The 17,003-nt window shown below is 41.5% G+C and overlaps 1 protein-coding gene across 1 annotated transcript in view; it reads right to left on the bottom strand.

Moving 5' to 3' along the window:
• The window catches only part of prss12 (serine protease 12), a 130,847-nt gene extending 115,178 nt beyond the window's left edge, over positions 1 to 15,669 (bottom strand). Inside the window, 4 exon segments of the mRNA XM_034188402.1 lie at positions 869 to 896; positions 899 to 947; positions 949 to 1,007; positions 15,265 to 15,669. Coding sequence (XP_034044293.1) covers positions 869 to 896; positions 899 to 947; positions 949 to 1,007; positions 15,265 to 15,592 — 464 coding nt within the window. The 5' untranslated portion in view covers positions 15,593 to 15,669.
• Positions 15,670 to 17,003: the final 1,334 nt, after the last annotated feature.

Below are 17,003 nucleotides of genomic sequence, written 5' to 3'. Positions count from 1 at the left end.
GAACCCTTATAACTCTATAGTTCAATGTGTACTTCCAAGCAACTGATAGAAAAAGCAAACACAATGCATGTTGCCTTGGTTCAACAATGGACATTCTTATTCATACTTCCTGAGAGAGATCCTTCTGCAAGCCTATAGTATCCTCTGTCAAGAAAAAACTAAACGGCACCTGCAACTCGGAGCCATCAGTGTCACCCCGATCTATAATTTGACAGTCAATACAGTCAGTAGTCTGACACACAACAGCATTCAATAAATGACCTTGTGGAATCACATAACCTTCACGTGACACATGACTGACATTGCCTTCTTTCCCTTTCCGCTGAGCACATTCATTGACTCATGTGTGAATATGCGCACACAGGAATGCAAGTCAGCATAATCTGCACCAGCTCGGGCCTTAGTGTCACTGTTTAAATACACAGAATGTCTTCAGCACAGAAATTAGACACTTTCTCAACTAACTGTATACTTGTCTGGAGGACCAGTGGTGATCTGACAGATCAGAGCCTCCACAGAAATGTCAACATCTCAACACAAAGCTTTGTGTGCAGACATGTGAGCGTGAAACAAGGTAAATAAGTGAGGGCTTAAGGTATGGAATACCTCTGGGGGGAAAAGGGGTTGGAATGTGAGGGCCAGAGAAACGAACAAAGCAAACACATGCATATATCTCATGTCTCACGAGTATAATAAAACTTTTTGACCATTTTTCATCAGATCTCTAAACGTAGTTTCACACTGTGAATTTATGCCATATGGTAATTTCATTTTGCACTAGAGTGTGCACATGTGCATTTCAGAAGCAGAGGGTGATAAATAGGGCATATCTAAGCAAACTACTGTGTGTGCATGTGTGCACGCTCACCCCTTGTCCAACTGACTGCAAACCACTGAGCATCTGTGTCTCCCCACTCATCACTACACACAGACCCCCACAATCCACCCCATACACTTCCACTCACTGCCATCTAGTTTGGAGCGGCCACCCTGCAGACGCACGGAGCCTGTAATGCAAGAGACAAGAGATGGGAATACTGTACATCAAGATAATAGAAAAAAAGACCACTTTCCAAAAGAGTACTCAGAGCACATACATCTGCCAACAGTTCTGTGTTTGTTTGTCAAAAGGATGTCTCAAAATCATATGAGTGGATCTGAATGTACATTTTGAGCAGGTGTGGGGTGTGAAGAGGCCATGAGTAAAGGGCAGATGGCAGCCCACCTGGAGTTTGCCAAAAGGCACCTGAAGCACTCTCAGACCATGAGAAACAAAATTCTCTGGTCTGATGAGACAAAGATTGAACTTTTTGGCATGAATGGCAGGTGTCATGTTTGGAGGAAACCAGGCGCCATCCCTACTCCCTACAGTGAAGCATAGTGGTGGCAGCATCATGCTGTGGGGATGCTTCATTCATTCATGCATTCATTATTATTATTTGCAAAAAATGTTTACTCTAAGGTGGCGTTGGTGGGGTGGGGGCTGTCATCCCCTTGCACCTCTGGCTACACACCTATAATGTGTAATGTTTCTTTTACCAGGAGGAAAACAAACATGACAAGGAGAACTGATTTATTCGTGTGAAAGGCACTACCTGACTGGCTGATAAGAAAGGTCATGTCACATGCTTGGTCCATCAGAAACAGACATGGTGTGTATTTAAAATAAGGAGAACAAAATATGTTTTTAAAAACATGTACTGCAACCTGACTGTGACAGTATACAAATAATGAATGTTATGAGTCCAATGGTAAAGAAATTTACATGTGTTAAAAGATGGAACACACCACTGAATGAGGTGTCAGTTGAGTTGAATGGCACTGTATGTGCCATTCTATCTTTCAAATAATGAAATTTCTCTTCATTGCACAAACAGAAAACATTCAGTATTTGTTTTATATAACACCACATCCTGAGATCCTACTTAAAATTAGACAGGCGTTTCTTCAGAAAGCGGCGGCAGCAGGAATCAGAAGTTCACTCTGCCCTGCAGCACTCACTGACACACTGCAGTGAGAACTGCTGTGCTGAGGAATTCAGTGTTGTGTGTGGAAACACACGTACTGTGTTCTTCAATCCAATGTAAATTTGTGATGATGAAAATTTGATGATTTATGTGAATAAAGTGCTTATTTAAGTGTTTAATCGCCCAATCCTATCTTCAATAAAAGTTTTTAAAATTCTGTTGGATTAAAACAAAAAAGATCCTAATAATAGCAGCAATACTTCATAGATAGGATCCACCTCCTGAAACATTCCTGTTACTTTTGTAGTGTAAGCAACAAGCACATTGCTTTGATTACACTGTGAACGTCATTCAATCCCTCTCTCTCGACGGCGGCCCGAGATACTCATCACTGGCTGCTTCAGTGAATGACGATGTCTGCGATTCATCTCTACGGGCAGAGCAGTCATGTCTATTGGATATTACATGGGCTAAAACAAAGTCACTCTTTGACTTTATTGTACATCAAAGTTCCCCATGAATTAATGAGTTCATTCTCTTATGTGATGTTTTTTAATTTAATAAGATACAAGATTATAGCATTTAATGTTGTCATCATGTGCACAAGCTGGCTGCAAGGACTAACTCCTTCCCTCATCAACAATTTTGGTGTTCAAGCCCGACAATGTAACAGCAGAAAGGCTGCAGAATCCATTTCATGATAAGGTAAGAAAAACAGAAATAAAAATGTAGTGGGATGGAAGAATATTTAAAATATTACAATATACGGTGAGATGAATAAGTATTTGATCCACTGTCGATTTGCAATTTTTCCCACCTACATACAAAGAAATGGAGAGTCTGTAATGTTTTAGCATAGGTAAGCTTCAACTGGGAGAAACAGAATTAAAAAAGTCAGAAAATCGCATTGTATGGTTTTTAAATAATTAATTTCCATGAAATAAGTATTTGATCGTGAACCATCAGCAAGAATTCTGGCTCTCACAGACCTGTTATTTTTTTCTTTAAGAAGCCCTCCTATTCTGCACTCTTCACCTGCATTAATTGCATATGTTTGAACTTGTTACCTGTATATAGGCAACAGACAGTCAGCTTGGTGAGAAGGCAACAACTGTTAGCGTAATTATTAGAAAATGGAAGAACACAAGACGACTGTCAATCTTTCTTGATCTGGAGCTCCATGCAAGATCTCACCTTGTGGAGTAAGGATGGTTCTGAGAAAGCCCAGAACTACATGGGATGACCTGGTCAATGACCTGAAGAGACCTGGACCACAGTCGCAAAGATTACATTAGTAACACACACTACGCCATCATGTTTTAAAATCCTGCAGGGCAGCAAGGTCCCCCTGCTCATGCCAGCACAGTCCAGGCCCATTTGCCAGTGACCATCTGGATGTTCCAGAGGAGGCATGGGAGAAGGTCATGTGGTCAGATATCACCAAAATACAGCTTTTTGGTGATCAACTCCACTCACCCGGGTTGGGAGGATGAAAACAACCCCAAGAACACTGTCCCAACTGTGAAGCATGGGGGTGGAAACATCATTTTTGGGGGTGCTTTTCTGCAAAGGGGACAGGACGACTGCACCGTATTGAAGGGAGGGTGGATGGGGTCATGTATTGTGAGATTTTGGCAAATAACCTCCTTCCCTCAGTAAAAGTATTGAAGATGGTTCATGGCTGGGTCTTCCAGCATGACAATGACCCAAAACACACAGCCAGGGGCAACTAAGGAGGGGCTCCATAAGAAGCATTTCAAGGTCCTGGAGTGGCCAAGCCAGTCTCAAGATTTGTACTCATAGAAAATCTTTGGAGGGAGCTGAAACTTAAAACCCGAAAGATCTGGAGAAAATCTGTATGGAGGAGTGGACCAAAATCCCTGCTGCAGTGTGCAAACTTGGTCAAGACTACAGGAAATGTATGAGCTCTGTAATTGCAATAAAAGTTTCTGTACCAAATATTAAGGTCTGTTTTTCTATTGTACCAAATACTTATTTCATGCAATGAGTGCAAATGAATTATTTAAAAATCATACAATGTGATTTTCTATTTATTTATTTATTTATTTATTTTAGATTCTGTCTCTCACAGTTGAAATGTACCTACGATAAAAACTACACACCTCTACATTCTTTGTAGGTGGGAAAACTTGCAAAACTGACAGTGGATCAAATACTTATTTGCCTCACTGTAAAAGGGACAGGGGGGCAGGAACCACTTAAAAAGAACAAAACATTTCAACCACTGAACCCCAACACTGCATAAATGATGATTCACTTGACTAAACCAAGCTGATTCTGATTTATTCAGCCCGGTCTTATGTTTTTTTTTTCATGCTCCCATCACGAAATGAGTAAAATTTTCTTGAAAGGTTTTTTTTTTTAACTCACTATTACTAACCCTACTCCTACCCCCCACCCTAACCATAACCACCCCGACCCCCCAGCTTCACTTTAATTTCATGCAGCCATCACAGAATGTATTAGAATGAATTTGTGCTGCCGTGACAAAAAAATTTTTTGCGCTTTTTGTGACAATATCACAAACCAATAGATTAATGTATATTTTGTGCTGCTGAATCATGACATGCTGTGAGACCAGGTTGGATTTATTTGTGCTTTCACAGCCATTGCAATTCCTCGAACTGAGTCTGCGAATCACCCATCAGCAAATACGAGCGCACTCACAATGTGCTCAGACTTGTCATCTACACACACACACACACACACACACGTCTAACTACTTGAGTCTCAGCTGTCAAACAGCCATGCAGTGCCGCATTGAAAAAGAAAAACAAAATCACACAGCTGACTGTCTCTGTGGCTGCCTGCACACACTTTATCATGTCAGCATCAAATGTCTTGAAGTTTAGGAATGTATAATGTGTCTGCTACTGGGCGTGTGTGTATCTGTCTGCGTGCTGCAGTATATCTGTCAGTCTATGTCTCTTATTGTATGTGGTGTGTATTTTATTGTGTGTCTTGTTCCTGTCTATCTGCTGCTGTGTTTGTAACAGTCACCTACAGTCTGCTGTTGCAGATGACAATTCTGCTGTGATGACTGGCATGATTGTTTTTCTTCTGTTACTGTGTCTGTCACAGTATGTCTGTGAATGTGTCTGTTACAGTATGACTCTTATTGTGTTTGTTACAATATGTCTGTTATCATATCTGTTGCAATATTTTTGTTATTTGTGTCTGTTGTGGTGTAATTCACTGTCTGTTCCATGTCTGTTCATATTTTCTGCCCCATCCACCTGGAAGGATGTGCAGATGGACTTGAAATTGGCACATCTTGTATCTCTGGGGAAAGTTAAAGCAATTATAAAAGACAGAGAAATAGTCTATTGGATCTTGAGACTGTACTGTTGTAATCATGAAATTCCACTCTTGTTTTTTTTCTGTAATGTGTGAATGGTGACTGTATTTATTTGTGATTTGTGTGTTTGCTGTAATTTTGTTTTGTGCTGCCCTCTTGGCCAGGTCACTCTTGAAAAAGAGGCGTTAAATCTCAATGAGTTTTTACCTGGTTAAATAAAGGACATTAATTGATTGATTGATTCATTCATTCATTCATTCATTCATTGTGCGTCTGTTGCAGAATGTCTAAAACAGTATGCGTGTTGTGGGTATGTTACAGTGGCTCTGTTATTGTTTGTTTAACTCTGTTGTGTGCCTCCTACCGTATGTCTTACTGAGTGTCATTACGGTGTATCTGTTAAAGAGTCTGTTGTTGCATGTCTGGTACAGTTTGTCTGTTATGGTTTGTTTCACTATTACAGTATGCTGATTTGTGTGTGGTTTTACAGTAAGTCTCTTACATTATGTGTGTTGTGTGTCTGTTAAAGTGTGTCTGTTTGTGTGTGACTGTTATAGTATGTCTGTTGTTCTGTGCCTGTTACAGCACTTTGTTGTTGTGTCGTTACAGCCTGCCTGAAAGTGTGTCTCTGGTACAGTAGGTCTGTTATTGTGTGTCTGTTACAGTCTGTCAGTGTATGCCGTTGCAGCTTGTCTGTCATTGTGTCTGTTACAGTATGTCTGTTAGCGAATACAGTAGTGTTCAGAATAATAGTAGTGCTATGTGACTAAAAAGATTAATCCAGGTTTTGAGTATATTTCTTATTGTTACATGGGAAACAAGGTACCAGTAGACAAATCCAACAAGACCAAGCATTCATGATATGCACACTCTTAAGGCTATGAAATTGGACTATTAGTAAAAAAAAAAGTAGAAAAGGGGGTGTTCACAATAATAGTAGCATCTGCTGTTGACGCTACAAACTCAAAACTATTATGTTCAAACTACTTTTTTAGCAATCCTGTGAATCACTAAACTAGTATTTAGTTGTATAACCACAGTTTTTCATGATTTCTTCACATCTGCGAGGCATTAATTTTGTTGGTTTGGAACCAAGATTTTTCTGGTTTACTAGTGTGCTTGGGGTCATTGTCTTGTTGAAACACCCATTTCAAGGGCATGTCCTCTTCAGCATAAGGCAACATGACCTCTTCAAGTATTTTGACATCCAAACTGATCCATGATACCTGGTATGCGATATATAGGCCCAACACCATAGTAGAAGAAACATGCCCATATCATGATGCTTGCACCACCATGCTTCACTGTCTTCACTGTGAACTGTGGCTTGAATTCAGAGTTTGGGGGTCGTCTCACAAACTGTCTGCGGCCCTTGGACCCAAAAAGAACAATTTTACTCTCATCAGTCCACAAAATATTCCTCCATTTCTCTTTAGGCCAGTTGATGTGTTCTTTGTAGGGCTGCTCAATTATGGAAAAAATCAGTATCACGATTATTTAGGTAAATACTGAAATCACGATTATTCAAACGATTATTTTTTTTTTTAGTTACACAATGCATTTATTCAGCATTTCTCTCACTCTAAAAAAAATTGTGTGCAAAACCTCCAAATTGAAAATGTACTGTACCTTACCTGTATAAAACATAAAATGAATAAAATAAATATTCAAAATATCATATTATATATTATTTTTCTGTTTTCCTCTCCCTTCCCTGTTGTCACTGACCAGTTGGTCAGTGTCTTTGGGCATCTCCCTGACTTGTGCTACTAGGACATAGTGCAGCTGCATTGTTTTTGTTTCAATTTATGTTCATTAGTTTGTGTTTTTGTCATCATTCCCTTGACCACGTCTCCTTATCTCCTTTTGGAGAAATTTATCCATTCATTTATTGTTAAAATATAAAATGAAACAGCTTTTTTAAAAATAATAAAATAGTTGCTGTTGAAAGAGCCGTTTATTTAGAAGCAGGTGATGCTATGCTGAAATCTCGGGACCAGATGAAGGTCTCTTCTGCAGCTTTGAACTCTGGTGGTGTTGCTGAAGAGCAGAGATGTTTTCTTTCAACTGGACGTGGTGTTCAGCTCATCAATGGAAGTTTGGTTGTCTGCACAGCAAATGTTCCTGATTAGGACAAATAAAAATATTTCTTTAAATATAAAGAAACACTAAACAGTTTCTATATAAAAAAGGAAAAAACGGGGAAAAACGATAGGAAGAAAAAAAAAAAAAACGCCGAAAAAACTTTATTTGGTAAAAATAAAACAGACTGAACCATTTACAAATTAAAGCGTTCACTCAGATCAACTGTGCTAAAAGGCTAAGCTAATGTTAACCGATCATTAAACCTTCACAGCAATTCAGTAAACATCACGTTTTATTTTTACATTATTCTCACCTCGATAAAGCTGCAGAACTATACTCCACTGGGCAAACTGGGACTTCGCATATATCCAAAAAGTGGGAGATTTCGGACTGAGTGGGTTTGCTCCATCACCCCAGCTGCCTGCCTCTCTCTGCCCAGGAATGATGCCTGAAGGCCGGCTTCTCCGTGCGGATTGGCTCCCTGTCGCGGTTTGATCGATATCCCACCAAGTCGTCAGTTCTCCCTCGGTCGGCGTCACTCCGACAAGTAGCTGAAAAAAGCTTCTCCCAGCAGGGTGATGGGAGAATCGTTCTACTGCTGTTTTTTAAAGCTTTTTTTGTGGCTCAGGCGACGCAAATTCAAGAAGGCAAACGCTGAACTTTTTTCAGGTTGTGGAAACAGCCAGAGTGTGACGTAGCAATCCCGCCCCCTTGCCACTTCCGAAGCGACGCGTCTGACATCATGCGTCTTGGGACACATTGACGGATTGGCCTGATGAAAGCCCCTTAAATCGTTTCACTCGATTATACGAGTTTGGAGATCGTTTGATACAAATATCGATATCACGATCGAAATTCGGTTAATTGCACAGCCCTAGTTCTTTGGCAAATTGTAACCTCTTCTGCAGGTCTTTTATTTAACAGAGGGACTTTGCGGGGGATTCTTGCAAATAAATTAGCTTCACACAGGCGTCTTATAACTGTCACAGCACTTACAGGTAACTGCAGACTGTCTTTGATCATCCTGGAGCTGATCAGTGGGTGAGCCTTTGCCATTCTGGTTATTCTTCTGTCCATTTTGATGGTTGTTTTCCGTTTTCTTCCACACGTCTCTGTTTTTGGTTGTCCATTTTAAAGCATTGGAGATCATTGTAGATGAACAGCCTATAATTTTTTGCACCTGCGTATAAGTTTTCCCCTCTCCAATCAACTTTTTAATCAAACTACGCTGTTCTTCTGAACAATGTCTTGAACATCCCATTTTCCTCAGGCTTTCAAAGAGAAAAGCATGTTTAACAGGTGCTGGCTTCATCCTTAAATACGGGACACCTGATTCACACCTGTTTGTTCCACAAAATTGACGAACTCACTGACCGACTGCCACACTACTATTATTGTGAACACCCCCTTTTCTGCTTTTTTTACTAAAAGCCCAATTTCATAGCCTTAAGAGTGTGCATATCATGAATGCTTGGTCTTGTTGGATTTGTGAGAATCTACTGAATCTGCTGGTACCTTGTTTCCCATGTAACAATAAGAAATATACTCAAAACCTGGATTAATATTTTTAGTCACATAGCACTACTATTATTCTTAACACTACTGTATGTGCAACTCAGGGCAACTCCCGTCAGAACAGCTCATATGAGCGCACCACAAAACATCACGCAGACATGCAGGAACACAGTGCCAGCAGCAGTGTGATGTATAACCACATCGCACAGCTGCTGTGAAAAGAAAAAAAAAATACATTTCACTCACGGGATTCTAACCTGTGCTTTCCAAAAGCTCAGGTTGCCAATCAGAAACTTTAACAGTGAGCTACCATCACTGGCCTGTGAAAGGTGCAGGAAACTGCCTGATATCAGGAAGGACATGTACGTATTTAAAAAAAAAAAAAAACACACACCATATAAAAACATTGCATTTTATTGAATCCCTCTTATCAAGCAGGCAATACAAGTATGATGTCTGTTCCTCTGTAGATGACCCATGTCACAGACGTACAGTCATGAAATGACATGAATGAGAAGCAGTTCGCTCGTCTCATCATGTCCATATCTGCTGGTGCGTGTCCAGGTGGCCCAAGCACATGTCCTGCCCGACATGCGTGTCTTGTGGACGGGGCGCCGCAGGACTGACACCACTTCATGTAGAACAGAGCTCACATGGGTGACGTGACAGTCAGATCACCCTCTGCGTGTTATAATCTGACGATCCATTTCAACCTGGGGGCGGCCTGCCCACACTTGCTGTAGCCTGTTGCCACAGCGATATATGTTTTTATTTATGTCCACGTGATGACAGCAAGCAGATACATGCGCATCACAGTGGGCAGTTGTTAGTCCGTGTCCATCCAAACACAGAACATGTTGTCAGCTGGGATGTCCAGAAGACAGATCACCACAGCCACTTCTGCCGGCGGCCACACCTCCTGCCAGTTCAGCGCACTTAGACAAATTTCACTGCCAGCACGACAGTGACTGTCTGCTGACTGTTGTCGTGTTAATACTGTGAAAGGCCACACACTTTCTAAGTGCCATGCGAGCATTGTTAGATGTTCATGTGTGTCACCTGGAATTTGGCTGACACCTGCCGTGAGAGGGTTCGATGGGCTCGCACAGCACACACTGTCTTTCAGCTGCTGGTTTGCGGAAAAAGTTGTAGAAAAAGGTGTAAGAGATTTTACACATTTTGCACAGGATTCCTACTTCATGCACATTTCATGCGCAAATCGAACAAATTTGCACTATGTGTGAAGGGGCCTTTACAGCTGATCTGTTAGTATGTGTCTGTTGCAGTAGGTGTCTGTTGAATGTGTTTGTCTATCGGTGTGTACTAAAGTATGTCTTAGTGTGTGTCTGCTTTGTCTGTCTGTTATAGTATGTCCCAGTGTGCCTATTTCAGAAGGTGTCTGTTGTGTGTGTCTGTTACAGTAGGTGTCTGCTGTGTCCATCTGTTACAGTCTGTCAGTGTGTGTCTGTTACAGCATGTCTCAGTGTGTCTGTTTCAGCAAGTGTCTGTTGTGTCCGTGCATTACAGTCTGTCAGTGTGTGTCTGGTACAGTATGTCTTATTGTTTGTCTATTACAGTTTATCAGTGTGTCTTTTACAGTATGTCAGTATGGATGTTACAGTATGTCTATTACAGTATTCCCCAGTGTGTGTCTGTTACAGACTGTCAGTGTGTCTGTTACAGACTCTCACTGTGTTTGTTACAGTCTGTCAGTGTGGGTGTTACAGTATGCCCCAGTGTGTGTCTGTTACAGTCTGTCAGTGTGTCTGTTACAGTATGTCAGTGTGGGTGTTACAGTCTGTCTATTACATTATGTCTGTGTGTGTCTGTATGCCCCAGTGTGTGTCTGTTACAGACTGTCAGTGTGTCTGTTACAGTCTGTCAGTGTGTCTGTTACAGTATGTCTATTACAGTATGTCTCAGTGTGTGTCTGTATGCCCCAGTGTGTGTCTGTTACGTGTCTGGTACAGTATGTCTTATTGTGTGTCTATTACAGTTTGTCAGTGTGTCTGTTACAGTCTGTCAGTGTGGGTGCTACAGTATGTCTATTACAGTATGTCTCAGTGCGTGTCTGTATGCCCCACTGTGTCTGTTACAGTATGTCAGTGTGGGTGTTACAGTCTGTCAGTGTGTCTGTTACAGACTGTCAGTGTGTCTGTTACATTATGTCAGTGTGGGTGTTACAGTCTGTCAGTGTGTCTGTTACAGTATGTCTATTACAGTATGTCTCAGTGTGTGTCTGTATGCCCCAGTGTGTGTCTGTTACAGTATGTCAGTATGGGTGTTACAGTATGTCTATTACAGTATGTCTCAGTGTGTGTCCGTATGCCCCAGTGTATGTCTGTTACAGACTGTCAGTGTGTCTGTTACAGTCTGTCAGTGTGTCTGTTACAGTATGTCAGTGTGGGTGTTACAGTCTGTCAGTGTGTCTGTTACAGACTGTCAGTGTGTCTGTTACAGTATGTCAGTGTGGGTGTTACAGTCTGTTAGTGTGTCTGTTACAGTCTGTCAGTGTGTCTGGTACAGTATGTCTTATTGTGTGTCTATTACAGTTTATCAGTGTGTCTTTTACAGTATGTCAGTGTGGGTGTTACAGTATGTCTATTACAGTATGCCCCAGTGTGTGTCTGTTACAGACTGTCAGTGTGTTTGTTACAGTCTGTCAGTGTGGGTGTTACAGTATGTCTATTTCAGTATGTCTCAGTGTGTGTCTGTATGCCCCAGTGTGTGTCTGTTACAGTCTGTCAGTGTGTCTGTTACAGTATGTCAGTGTGGGTGTTACAGTCTGTCTATTACAGTATGTCTCAGTGTGTGTCTGTATGCCTCAGTGTGTGTCTGTTACAGTCTGTCAGTGTGTCTGTTACAGTCTGTCAGTGTGTGTCTGGTACAGTATGTCTTATTGTGTGTCTATTACAGTTTGTCAGTGTGTCTGTTACAGTCTGTCAGTGTGGGTGTTACAGTATGTCTATTACAGTATGTCTCAGTGCGTGTCTGTATGCCCCACTGTGTGTCTGTTACAGCCTGTCAGTGTGTCTGTTACAGTATGTCAGTATGTCTATTACAGTATGTCTCAGTGCGTGTCTGTATGCCCCAGTGTGTGTCTGTTACAGACTATCAGTGTGTCTGTTACAGTCTGCCAGTGTGTCTGTTACAGTATGTCTATTACAGTATGTATCAGTGTGTGTCTGTATGCCCCAGTGTGTCTGTTACAGTATGTCAGTGTGGGTGTTACAGTATGTCTATTACAGTATGTCTCAGTGCATGTCCGTATGCCCCAGTGTGTGTCTGTTACAGTCTGTCAGTGTGTCTGTTACAGTATGTCAGTGTGGGTGTTACAGTCTGTCAGTGTGTGTGTTACAGACTGTCAGTGTGTCTGTTAAAGTATGTCAGTGTGGGTGTTACAGTCTGTTAGTGTGTCTGTTACAGTCTGTCAGTGTGTCTGGTACAGTATGTCTTATTGTGTGTCTATTACAGTTTATCAGTGTGTCTTTTACAGTATGTCAGTGTGGGTGTTACAGTATGTCTATTACAGTATGCCCCAGTATGTGTCTGTTACAGACTGTCAGTGTGTTTGTTACAGTCTGTCAGTGTGGGTGTTACAGTATGTCTATTTCAGTATGTCTCAGTGTGTGTCTGTATGCCCCAGTGTGTGTCTGTTACAGTCTGTCAGTGTGTCTGTTACAGTATGTCAGTGTGGGTGTTACAGTCTGTCTATTACAGTATGTCTGTGTGTGTCTGTATGCCCCAGTGTGTGTCTGTTGCAGACTGTCAGTGTGTCTGTTACAGTCTGTCATTGTGTCTGTTACAGTATGTCTCAGTGTGTGTCTGTATGCCCCAGTGTGTGTCTGTTACAGTCTGTCAGTGTGTGTCTGGTACTGTATGTCTTAGTGTGTGTCTGTTACAGTCTGTCAGTGTGTGTCTGGTACTGTATGTCTTAGTGTGTGTCTGTTACATTCTGTCAGTGTGTGTGTTACAGTATGTATGTGTGTCTGTTACATTCTGTCAGTGTGTGTCTGTTACATTCTGTCAGTGTGTCTGTTACAGTATGCATGTGTGTCTGTTACATTCTGTCAATGTGTCTGTTACAGTATGTATGTGTGTGTTACAGTCTGTCTGTCTGTCAGTGTGTCTGTTACATTCTGTCAGTGTGTGTCTGTTACAGTATGTCTCAGTGTGTGTCTGTTACATTCTGTCAGTGTGTCTGTTACAGTATGTGTGTGTGTTACAGAATGTCAGTGTGTCTGTTACAGTATGTGTGTGTGTTACAGTCTGTCTGTCAGTGTGTGTGTTACAGAATGTCAGTGTGTGTGTGTTACAGTATGTATGTGTGTGTTACAGTCTGTCAGTGTGTGTCTGGTACTGTATGTCTTAGTGTGTGTCTGTTACAGTCTGTCAGTGTGTGTCTGGTACTGTATGTCTTAGTGTGTGTCTGTTACAGTCTGTCAGTGTGTGTCTGGTACTGTATGTCTTAGTGTGTGTCTGTTACAGTCTGTCAGTGTGTGTCTGGTACTGTATGTCTCAGTGTGTGTGTTACATTCTGTCAGTGTGTGTGTTGCAGAATGTCATTGTGTGTGTGTCTGTTACATTCTGTCAGTGTGTCTGTTACAGTATGTATGTGTGTCTGTTACATTCTGTCAGTGTGTGTCTGTTACAGTACGCATGTGTGTCTGTTACATTCTGTCAATGTGTCTGTTACAGTATGTATGTGTGTGTTACAGTCTGTCTGTCTGTCAGTGTGTCTGTTACATTCTGTCAGTGTGTCTGTTACAGTATGTGTGTGTGTTACAGAATGTCAGTGTGTGTGTTACAGTATGTGTGTGTGTTACAGTCTGTCTGTCAGTGTCTGTGTTACAGAATGTCAGTGTGTGTGTGTTACAGTCTGTCTGTCAGTGTGTCTGTTACAGTATGTGTGTTACAGTCTGTCTGTGTGTCTGTTACAGTATGTGTGTGTGTTACAGAATGTCAGTGTGTCTGTTACAGTATGTGTGTGTGTTACAGTCTGTCTGTCAGTGTGTGTGTTACAGAATGTCAGTATGTGTGTTACAGTCTGTCTGTCAGTGTGTGTATTACAGAATGTCAGTGTGTGTGTGTTAGTCTGTCTGTCAGTGTGTCTGTTACAGTATGTGTGTTACAGTCTGTCTGTGTGTCTGTTACAGTATGTGTGTGTGTTACAGTCTGTCTGTCAGTGTGTGTGTTACAGAATGTCAGTATGTGTGTTACAGTCTGTCTGTCAGTGTGTGTATTACAGAATGTCAGTGTGTGTGTGTTACAGTATGTATGTGTGTTACATTCTGTCTGTCAGTGTGTCTGTTACAGTATGTGTGTGTGTTACAGTCTGTCTGTCAGTGTGTGTGTTACAGAATGTCAGTATGTGTGTTACAGTCTGTCTGTCAGTGTGTGTATTACAGAATGTCAGTGTGTGTGTGTGTTACAGTATGTATGTGTGTGTTACATTCTGTCTGTCAGTGTGTCTGTTACAGTATGTGTGTGTGTTACAGAATGTCAGTGTGTCTGTTACAGTATGTGTGTGTGTTACAGTCTGTCTGTCAGTGTGTGTGTTACAGAATGTCAGTATGTGTGTTACAGTCTGTCTGTCAGTGTGTGTATTACAGAATGTCAGTGTGTGTGTGTGTTACAGTATGTATGTGTGTGTTACATTCTGTCTGTCAGTGTGTCTGTTACAGTATGTGTGTGTGTTACAGAATGTCAGTGTGTCTGTTACAGTATGTGTGTGTGTTACAGTCTGTCTGTCAGTGTGTGTGTTACAGAATGTCAGTATGTGTGTTACAGTCTGTCTGTCAGTGTGTGTATTACAGAATGTCAGTGTGTGTGTGTGTTACAGTATGTATGTGTGTGTTACATTCTGTCTGTCAGTGTGTCTGTTACAGTATGTGTGTGTGTTACAGAATGTCAGTGTGTCTGTTACAGTATGTGTGTGTGTTACAGTCTGTCTGTCAGTGTGTGTGTTACAGAATGTCAGTATGTGTGTTACAGTCTGTCTGTCAGTGTGTGTATTACAGAATGTCAGTGTGTGTGTGTGTTACAGTATGTATGTGTGTGTTACATTCTGTCTGTCAGTGTGTGTGTTACAGAATGTCAGTATGTGTGTTACAGTCTGTCTGTCAGTGTGTGTATTACAGAATGTCAGTGTGTGTGTGTTACAGTATGTATGTGTGTGTTACAGTCTGTCTGTCAGTGTGTGTATTACAGAATGTCAGTGTGTGTGTGTTACAGTATGTATGTGTGTGTTACATTCTGTCTGTCAGTGTGTCTGTTACAGTATGTATGTATGTGTGTATGCGTGTGTGTGTGTTGCAGTCTGTCTGTCTGTCTGTCAGTGTCCGTGTGTGTTGGAGCAGGTGTGTGTTGTGTGTCCACCTTGTTTACAGTCGCAGTAGCCCCAGTCCACTCTGCCTCTGCTGTTCCTAAAAAAGCACCAGGGTCGGATTCTGCCGTCCGGGTTTCGACAGTGGTTGTGTTCTCCGACTCCTTTGCCCGGGTAGCGCTCCTTAAAGCCGGACACGTCGGTCCAGTTCAGGCATCGAGCTCCGGACTCCGTCACGTCGATGGCCCCGCGATAAAGCCCGTGTCTGCCGCGCGCGCAGTCGGCGAACGGAGGGATGAATGAAAAGAAGCTGCTCGAGGCGCCACAGCGGCTCTCCACGGCCAAAAACACGAGTGTCACACAAAGACGCGTCACAGTCATGTCTGTCAACCGACAGCATCGGCCGATGAGACGGAGAAAGAGAGAGACAGAGAAACAGAGAGAGACAAGTGGATCAATCAAAGTCATACCACACCCCCTCACCACCAGCCAAAAATGAAACAGGCGCAGGCTGCCTCTGCGCTCTGACAGATGACTAATGTTTGGAAACCAGAGGCAGAAAACAGGGTCTCTGGGCGACAGACCGTCAAAAATCCCATTCAAGTCATAAGCGAGTCCCACCAAAATAAAAATAAAAAATAATGCAAGTACCACCTTCTACCACTTTTAAGTGCCGCCCCCTCCGTGGTACAAGTGATGATGATGAAGTTGGGTTCAGCCACCTGTTTATTGTTTGGGCAAAACCTTTTTTATCATCAACCCCAGAGATCAAACTTACAACCAACTAAATATCAGAAATGAACAAAAATCCCTCAAGTAAACTGAATAGACAGTGTCCCAGGACCCAAACAACAAGGCAGGATTTGGATCTGAAGACGTGACAAATGTATTAAACAGCTTCCAAAACAAGCAAGTTGCCCATAAGGGCAAGAGACACAGCTGTAAGTCCATCTTGTTCTTGCCAAAAGTGAACCTTGGTGCACATTTGAGCAGCTTTTGTCGCCATCTAGCCAGCGATGTCAGCATTTCAGGTCATCCTGGTACACTTCCTGTTTGAAACCAAAAATGCAGTTTAAAAAAAGGCATTTATAAATGTCAGAAATGCATGATTTTTGTTTGTTTATTTGTTGGATGGTTTTGGAACACAGAGCTTTGACTTCCCTGTATTAATGCATAAAAACTTAAAATTTTTAGAGTTTTTTGTGTTTGCTTTTAAGGATATAATTTCACCTGAAAACCACAACTTACAATTGTCAATAAATCTCCTGGAAGATTTTATTTTCTACTTACTGTTACTGATCGATTACATTTATAAATGATGTCTATATATTAATAGCCAAGTGGTCTGTGTGTGTGTGTGTGTGTGTGTGTGTGTGTGTGTGTGTGTGTGTGTGTGTGTGTGTGTGTGTGTGTGTGTGTGTGTGTGTGTGTGTGTGTGTGTGTGTGTATATATAGATAGATAGATAGATAGATAGATAGATAGATAGATAGATAGATAGATAGATAGATAGATAGATAGATAGATAGATAGATAGATAGATAGATAGATAGATAGATAGATAGATAGATAGATAGATAGAGGGAAATAAGTATTTGAACACCCTGTGATTTTGCAAGTTCTCCCACTTAGAAATCATGGAGGGGTCTGAAATTTTCATCTTAGGTGCATGTCCACTGTGAGAGACATAATCTAAAAAAAAAAAAGCCGGAAATCCCAATGTATGATTTTTTTAGGAATTTATTTGTATGTTACTGCTGCAAATAAGTATTTGAACACCTACCAACCAGCAAG

Source organism: Thalassophryne amazonica, chromosome 15 (assembly GCF_902500255.1).
Source record: "Thalassophryne amazonica chromosome 15, fThaAma1.1, whole genome shotgun sequence".
Classification (NCBI taxonomy): Eukaryota; Metazoa; Chordata; class Actinopteri; order Batrachoidiformes; family Batrachoididae; genus Thalassophryne; species Thalassophryne amazonica.
This window is presented reverse-complemented; position numbering and strand designations above follow the sequence as displayed.